Source organism: Giraffa tippelskirchi, chromosome 11 (assembly GCF_054371585.1).
Source record: "Giraffa tippelskirchi isolate mGirTip1 chromosome 11, T2T-mGirTip1v1.2.pri, whole genome shotgun sequence".
NCBI lineage: Eukaryota > Metazoa > Chordata > Mammalia > Artiodactyla > Giraffidae > Giraffa > Giraffa tippelskirchi.
In genome coordinates this window covers 4132136-4140813 of record NC_137285.1, presented here as the reverse complement: position 1 = coordinate 4140813, position 8678 = coordinate 4132136, and the positions used below count along the sequence as shown (strand labels likewise).

Sequence of the window (8678 nt, the reverse complement as noted above, 5' to 3'; positions counted from 1 at the left end):
TGGTGGGGGGATAGGGCATAATTTTTCTGACAAAACCGATTAAGAATACTCGATGCTATCCTTTGTTTCTGTCTGACTTTTGCCGAATTACAGAGGAGACAGTTTTTTAAACATTTTAGAGGGTGTTACCTATTTCCTCAGGACTTTTCTTAATCCTCTGAGAACCAAACCATTATCTTCTGAGGTACCTATCGTGCCATCACCGTGAAGCCTCTCCTCTGGAGTCACCTGCTCTCACACTGCCAGAGCATCACTGGACAGCAGCTCTGCGTGAGATCCTCCAGTATCACTCATCAACTTCACGACATCCTGCAAGATTTACAATTACTCTCTGGGACGTATCTGTCTGTTTTCGTTGAGCTGTCAGATGTTTGTAACATCCACCAGTCAGGGGAGTTTGGCTGCTGGAGAAACTGACAGGGTCAAAGAGTGAGGGGACGGGGGAAGAAGAGCTTTTGCTTTTTCTACTATGCTGACTTTGGCTTCCCCGGCCACCCACTAACAGCAGGGACTTGGATGACAAACATGAAGACAGTGAGGGTCTGCCTGCAGAGCCGGAGTCATTCTCACTCTGCTTTTCTTGGCCAGCCAGGGAAAGCTATCCACACGTGCGCTTTCACACCGTGCCTCAGCTCCCACCTGCCCTTTCAGACTGCACAGCCACCCCCCTCTTCCCCAAGGAGCTGCAGACCAAGGTCACTTGGTCAGGTGACATTTTAATAGGCTAGAAATAGAAAATCTGTCCTGGGAGGCTATCAAGAGCCACGTGTGCACCCGAGCTGGAAGCAGAGGTACAGCACTTAGGGTCTGCGGGGAAACAGGCCGAGCACGATGTCAACGATGGCTGAAGAATCCTTGAGGGTGGTTATATTTAAATGGCTTCATCCTGCTGGGACCCCTAGAGAAAGAGGAGAAGGGAGGCCAGTTAACACCATACCCTTTGGGCTGATATAATGAATGCATCCACACAAAGGACTACTATGAAGCTGTTAAGAAAAAAAAAAGACTGGTGTAAGGAAAGCAGACTGCCGAACAGTATGAAAGGTGTGACAGCAGTTCTGAAAAACGTCTTCATGTGCCCCCGAAGGCATGGACACAAGCCTGGAAGTGCCCAGTGACGACGGGCACTCTAGGGGGCAGTGCTTGGCCACCCTCACCGTTTACAGAATTTTTACGCAGCTGTTTGTTGCTGTTTTTATGTTTAACAATAAACATGTTTTATGTCTATGATTTAAAAAAAAAATTTAAAATCCTCCTTTGTAGGGAGATTCCCATGCAGGTAGGAGTTTATGTGGGAAAAGAATCTGCACTAAGTGCCTGCCAAGGGCCTTGTGTTTATACTCGCTACTTCAGAGATGCTATTTCTATCATTTCAAAGATTTTAAATGAAGACACAGGCTTAGGGATGTGAACTACCTGATATTAGATGGTCAGAAAGTCTCACAGACCAAATTCAAAACCAGGTCTGATGCTAAAGCCTGCTGGTACAGGAGGTTGACAATCACAGCCAAAGCCTGGACCTCATGACATTGTGCTTCAGCTCAAGTCTTGGGCCCCTGAGCAAAATGTCACGCAGGGTTCTTTTCCACACGACTCCATGGTGAACGATGTCCAGCTAAAGGGCCTCTTTCATTCTTCTGCCTGTGACTGACATTCACTGGTAACCAGAAAGAAGGTGACACCTTGGATTCTGGTCTGAGGGAGGGAGGGTGAGAGGTAGGGTGGGTGTTTGTGGGAGGGAAAAGATGGTATATCATTTTTTTTTTGCCACACTGCACAGAATGGACTTAAAGGAGGGCTTACTCTGCCTGCACCACGCTTGGCACTTGACAGGCTCCCCTGGTTTAATTTCATCCTCCCAACACCACCTGAGTGTATACAGTTTTACTGATGAGGAATCTGAAGCTCAAGGAGGCACTAAGCACAGACCCTGATCACACAGGTAGCAGCTGCAATTTGAACCTAGGCCTTTCTGGCCCCAAAGCCTTTTCTTAAAATGATGTCATGAACCTTCCCAACACCAGAAGGGTACAGAGTCGAGTCAGGTAAATTGAGGCGTACAGCTGGTGGAGACCCCATAGCCTGAAGGTAGCCAGCCCCGGGCAGAACCAGACCTCAAGTTCCCCGCAGCCCAGGCCAGCCCTTTGCAGCCCAGACCCTTGACCTGATCCCAGTGGTCAGGGGGAGTCCACACCAAGAACCTCTCATCCCACATCTCATCAGTCATGGAATTAACTGGATCCGGGTAGCCAAAGGAGCACCTTGCCAGAACACACTGACAGACAACGCAGCCTGGGGAACAAAGCACCTCAGGAAACGGGTCCTATGGGAACCATTAGACAGCAAAGAATAAACACTGGTCGGTGAGAATTCCCACCTTGGAAATGTGCTACAGCACGCTGCGAGCGGGGAAGAGCTGAGGTCTCTCACAGACAGACCACGGAGAGCAAGTCCCAGAACACACCGCCATCTAGCCGCCAGCTCCACCTCGCAGCCACGGTGGGGCTGGAGCTAGTTATTATCAGCTAGCATGAGAAGCCAGGCCAGGTGGAAGTGCCAGATGGAGGCGGGAGGACATGGGACAGCCTCCAGGGGCGGAGGCGGGCTGTGTGAGAAGGTAAGGGCAGGCAAGGCACCTTCCAGACTGACAGAGAACACAGCGATGTCCTCACTGGATACAGACTATAGCCCTTTGTGACACCATTCCTCCCCAGCCCCCTCCCTGCCCCAAAGGGAAGGGATGCCTGAGGAGTACGGGCTCTGGAGTTCTGAAACTGACTCGAAGAACAAGACCACGAGTTAAGGGATGAAAGGGAAGGAAAGGACCTGACACCAAAGTGGAAGGAAAAGCAGCCAGAAGTGTGGGGCCTGCAGACGCACTAAATACCAAGCTGCCAGGGCCTGCTGGCATCTTCTGAGGCTCCGTCCATGCCAAGATCCATTCTGGAAGGCCTACGTGAACTACCTCTGCTTTGTCATGAATTAGAAGGTAATACTTCCATTTCAGCCCCTGGGAGAGGTTCAGAGCTGAGCTGAAGTGACTCTTTCAGTTGCTCAGCTGGTGAGCGCGACAGTGGACGTCTGCACTGTGTGTGTGTTATTTCATAGCTGGCTCCTCTGTGACGCCCGACTGCCTACAGCTGTGATCCTCCTGGACGTGGGAGCACAGTGGGAGCACCGCAGACTCGGGACTGGTGGGAGGCATGTGGAGTCTGTATACAGGGCTATAGCCTGCATCTACTGAGGACATCCCTGTGTTCTCTGTAGCTTACAAAGTTCATTTGAATCATAAAAAACAAACCTACTGGTTCCCACAGAAAGCAGAGAAAGGGAAGTTTAGTCAAGTCTTCTTGCTCACTCAGCATGAGGCCCACCTCTGGGGTATATGCATGATGAACAACTGGATTGGGCTGGTAGGACAGGGGCCACAGGGAAAATTTTAGGAAGGAGGCAGTGAGCTCTCTCCGGGAAATCTGGCAGCAGGATGTTAGCTTCCCCAGTGAAAGGAGGCCAGAGCACCCGAGGACACGTGTGGCCTCTGTGCCAGGCTCACTCTGCCCCACGTCCCTGTGAGAGGCAGGGTTGGAGGTCCCTGGGCCCTGTCCCTCACCTGAAAAGCCGCAAACACATCTTCTCCTGAGGAAATTCCTTGGGCCCCTCCACGCTGTCATCATGGCTCTCCGTCTCCAGGTAGACGTCCAGCAGCACGCACAGGCGCTGCAGCTGGTTGGTCAGAAGCTGGTGGCCTGGCCGGGGGCCGCACAGCTCCTTGTAGCACACATTGACCTCGCTCTCCATGGCCTACGGGTGGGGAAGCCATAAACTCAGCACCACTGGCAGGCCAGCTGGGACTCACGGTTTCACAAGAACCGAGCCTGGGCCTCTGCAGATCAAGCCAGGCTGGCTTGTCCTGAGGCGCCCGCTCCTCAGGACAATGGAGTCTTCCTGATCCTGACCCAGAACATTTCCTGCCTTGCATGTCCACAGCCAAAAAGAGCAAGATGGACAGAGGAAGAATCTCAGGATCAGATCCAAATGGGAAAGTGTTAGGGTTCAAAGTGTGCTCCTCGGCTATGGAGTCAAATCCATGGGCATAACAGTAATTAACACGGGTAATGATGTCACACCTTGTCTCGTTCCTGTGCATTTGACATTTCCACATAAGCCTGAAACGACCTTTCAAGGCTGGTCTTTGTATTAGCCCTGTTTTATAAGCAAGGGTGAACCTGTGGACCCCAGGCTAGTAAGGGGCTGACAGGGGTCTGAGCCCTTCACTACACCTTGCAGCCTCCAGTACATTCTACAATCCCAGCAGCATCTGCCCTGGAACTGCGCCAGTGCCCAAGCCCTCAGCTACCACTGGCTCTGCCTCACCCCCCCCCACCCCCGCCCAAGGAGGCTCTCCCTGCTCCTCCCATCACCCCCTAGGACCTTACCCGAATATTGTCATCGTTGTTGTTGGTTTTCTCCCCTTTCCAGTTCAGACAGAGCTGGAAAATGGGTGGGATGGAGGAGTAGCCAGGGTTCAGCACCACAGCAGCCTGGAGCTTAGCTGGGAAAGGTGGGGAGAGGAGGAAAACTCAGTTGAGAGCTGACTTTCCAGCCACGACCACCTCCCCGCTGGAACCCTGAGGCCAGCTCTGTGTCTCACATTAGTCCAAGTGCTCAGAGTACATTCTGCTACCAACTTTTACTTTCCGCCTAGACACTCCAAAGTGGTACTGTCAGGCTGCAGAAGATGAGGTCCTGTGACTGGGCCTCAGGACAGAGATGTGGGGAATCCTGAGTCTGGTTTGCCCAGTTCTGTTTACTACTTTGACAGAAGTCTGTTTTAACTGGCATTTATTTGCCAGCAGGTTAAGGATTTTCCCAGTGAAGGCACCCTATCTGTTTTTCTTTTCAACAATATTGTGTACTAGCTGTCACATTATCGTCAAATATATTTTCTCTATTTTGTTCTTTACTTTTATCTACTTTGTTACGTGAAGCTTCTTGATAACCAGTATTTACTGAGTACCTACTGTTTTCCGAGCACAGTGCTGAGCCCTTTTTACCCACATTTTATTTCATTCTAATGACGATTCTCATCCCATTTTACAGTTAAAGAAACTGAGGCTCTGACAGAAATGTCCTAAAGATCATTAAACAGCCTCAAAACAGCAGTGCTAAGTTTAACCAGAACTACGTGGTGCCAAAGCTGTGTTCATAATCATTAAATGAAATATTTCTATTTTTTAACATATTTTTTCTCTGGTGACAGCCTTTGCCTTTTTCAGTACGATAACCTCTCCATCAATGAGCTAAGTGCTTAGCCACTCTTTTTTCATTATTTATGGGGGCAGAGGGAATGAACTCTCACTCACTAGTAATTCAAATAAATTAACAGAGAACAAGAGAGTGTAGATTAAGATAACTACCCTGACAGTCACAACGTTTATTAAAAAGGGACATTTTACTGTTGTTTCTGTCATAATAGTTTCGAATGTATTTCTGGGTTTATCTCTTGCCACCAATTGTTCTGTTTTTAATCTGTGCTGAGAAATTGTTGTCCACTTATTCATTTAAAGTTTACTCTTAAGTTTTCAAATTCTATTACAACACATCTAATAAAAATTTAAATGATCACATTCACCCTTTGTATGAATACAGGATATTTGTTATTTTTCCAAGCTCTGTTCCCCTCATCCAGGAAGCAAAAGTGATGTCTTCCAATGATTTCCCACCCTTGGGGCTTTGGAAATTTCTTGGATGCATAGTTTTCTGTGCCCTTTCAAAACAGCACTCTGCGTTGTTTAGGGATGAGGTTTAAGTATTTTTTAAAAGGAGAGAAGACAGAAAGTAAATGCAAAATTCCCAACAGCAGTCACCCATCATGAGGGTGAGAATGAAGTGTGATCAAGGAGCCTCCACTGTACCTGAAGTTATCTAATTTCCTCAGAATATTTCTAAAAACATGAAGAGAAACGTGAAGAAACAAGGGTAGAGAAACGTGACCATCAAAGAGTGTAACCTTTCATTTCTCACACCGTCTTGGAACTACAGACAACTCCCTCCGCCCTGCAGCCTCAGCACCGAGCCTCTGGGGTGGGATCCGGCAGGCTGAGCCGGACCCGCAGAGGCTGGGCCTGGACAACAGCACCACAGGCGCCGTCGGGGTGGGTCCAGCTGGAAGCCCTGGCTGATCAGACGCCAGGACAGCGGTGAGCAATCAGAGCTCTCAATGCCTCACCAAGTGAGCGCAGGGACTGCAAAGACGGAGGAGAGTCCTGCACTTCACAACCTGAGGGACAACCCTACCTTCAAGAGAGGACGAACAGGTCTCTGATTCTCAAGGGTGAGGAAGCAAAGGGGCTAAGAGCTCAGGCTCAGAGGTGTGTGTGACTGAGCATCACCTACAAAGCAGGAATGTCACCAGCCGCAGGACCGTGGTGACGACTGGCTGAGGACAGGACCGCTGCAGAACAAGTCCTGGCTGAATGCTGCCTCTCACATCGGAGACTGTCTGCTGAGTCCCCGAGGCAGGAGTCCAGGATCTTTAGCTTCCTTGGGCCAGCTCCCAGGAAGGTTTGATTCTCAGCGGCTCCCCTCACCTACAGCAACTGTCGTCAGCAGAGTGGTTACCTGTGCCCCTCTCCACGAGTGCCATGTAGTAGAGATTGGTGTCCCCAGCCAGTCCCGCCTCCACGATGTCTTTGGTGAAATGCAGCTCCTAGAAGTCACCAAGGATGGGGGGTGAGCTGTTGGTGCCTCTTGTCAGACCGCCCCGCCCTTCGGGAGGAGCAGCAGGAGCTGAAAGAAGACGTGGGCCTACAGTCCCCAGGACAGCAACGGTGGCCTGTCACCCCTCTCACACCTACCGTGTAATCCTCATGGGCAATCGTCACCCACTTCACCAGGCGAGAGACGACCTTTGCAGGGAAGAGGTAGTGGCAGTCGCTGGTAACCGGCACAATGCCGTGTTCTAAAAGAGAGCAGGACAGGTGGCGTCACAGGTAGAAATCATCTGCCACAGCTGGGTAACCGGCATCCTCTGAAGGGCTCAGATGGCCCTGCCAACTGTCCGGTACACTCAGTACTCAGGTCAACACGTGCCAGGAACGGGGGCACGTCAACCCAACCTTCGTCCAGTACTTGTGCTTGCGGCGGGACCCAGCCCTGGCACTCACAGAGCTTCATCCTTAATGCAAACGATGGCCAGTCAAACAAAAAACCCCCTGCAGCCAGAACCAACGAGGTGCCTCTGTGGCAGTGACTGTTACTTAGATCAAATAGCCGAGGGGGCTGTTCTCACAGCTGACCTTGATGGAGGAAGGCCTAAAGTCTTCTGTGCCAGTTCCTCTAAGGGAGAAGGGCAGGAGGGCTGCTCCAGGGTGAATCCCTGAGGTGTTTCAATGAGCAAACATGCCAACACGGTAAATGCTATGCAGGATGACAATCATCCAATCTTGGGACAAAACGAACTCCACAAGGCTGATGGGGAGCCTGGAGAAACCAGAGTCCACGAGGGGCCTCCAGACGGGTCCTGGAAACTCAAAGCCTTTCCTGACAGTGGCTCTCTTATTTATTTTTGATGTGGACCACTTTTAAGGTCCTTATTGAATTTGTTATAATACGGTTTCTGTTTTGTTTTGGATTTTTAGCTCCCTGACCAGAGATAGAACCCGCACCCTCTGCGTTGGTAGGCAAAGTCTTAACCACTGGACCACCAGGGAAGCCTCGACAGTGGCTTTTTTTAGATTGGAAAGATCTTAACCCTCCCTCACGCATGCCTTGTACCTGACAGGCTGTGACAAGTATTTACAGAATGAATAAATGAGAAGCCCCCACATGTCCACCATCTTGGTCAAGGGCTCATCACAGTCACTTGGGAGCTTATGGCAAACCCCGGGCTCAGCCCTGGCCTGGAGAATTTCAGCTCAGGTGTCAGGGGAGGGAGGAGGCATGGGTCACTGGACAGCGGTATTCAAGCTGAGCGCAAGCTCCGCAAAAGCAGGGCTCTGTCTTGTGCTCGCAGCTCCTTCCCCAGCACTATACTGGCTACCTCGAATGAATGAGGTTCCTGTTAAAATGCATATCAAAGTCTGCCATGCGCTGACCTAGCGTGAGTGCTCCCGACCAATCTGATAAGCTGGGCCCCCAAAAGGCTTTGGGTGGGCTGAGACAGCCTTGTAGCCCTGAGGGGAGCTCACACCTCTGCTTGGCGGCCTAGAGCTCTCCCCAGTGGCCCAGCTAACACCTCTCTTCAGCAAGAGCCAGGGAGCCAGCCGACTTTGTCATCAGGATTCAAGATGTCTGAGCACAGGGCTCCGTGGTCTTTGTCCTTGTGCTGAGCGGCTCAGGCCACAACCCTGACTAACACTGCTTACCCAGGGAGGCAAACTGCTTGTGGAGGGCGAGGCGGGACTGCACCCTGGTCTTCAGCAGTTTCATGGTGGTCTCCATGTGACTGGCGCTCAGCGAGTGGTCTGCGATCACCGTGTGCTGTGGATGACAGAGCGCGGCACAGGCATGAGTGCTCCCTGTGCCTGCCTCCTGCCACCCCTCTCTCCCAGGACATGCCTGCCCGTGGAAGCCAGGACCACCCATGTCCTGGCGGAGATGTCTTCTGGGGATAGCAGGGTCTCCCTGCTGTGGGGCCCAGAGACCAAGTCCCAGCAGGAATGATACAAGCTGTTGGG

At 51.2% G+C, this 8678-nt stretch overlaps 1 protein-coding gene across 12 annotated transcripts in view; it reads right to left on the bottom strand.

Annotated features, from left to right (window-relative positions):
• Nucleotides 1–696: 696 nt before the first annotated feature.
• THOC5 (THO complex subunit 5) overlaps nucleotides 697–8678 on the bottom strand; it is a 29100-nt gene continuing 21118 nt past the window's right edge. For all 12 annotated transcript variants that reach the window (XM_081542678.1, XM_081542684.1, XM_081542681.1 and 9 more), the window contains 6 exons: nucleotides 8367–8481; nucleotides 6858–6961; nucleotides 6622–6709; nucleotides 4437–4552; nucleotides 3611–3801; nucleotides 697–898 (listed from right to left, as the gene is read on the bottom strand). In XM_081542678.1, the coding sequence (XP_081398804.1) occupies nucleotides 835–898; nucleotides 3611–3801; nucleotides 4437–4552; nucleotides 6622–6709; nucleotides 6858–6961; nucleotides 8367–8481 (678 nt within the window). In that variant the 3' untranslated portion in view covers nucleotides 697–834. The remainder of the gene's footprint in view (nucleotides 899–3610; nucleotides 3802–4436; nucleotides 4553–6621; nucleotides 6710–6857; nucleotides 6962–8366; nucleotides 8482–8678) is intronic.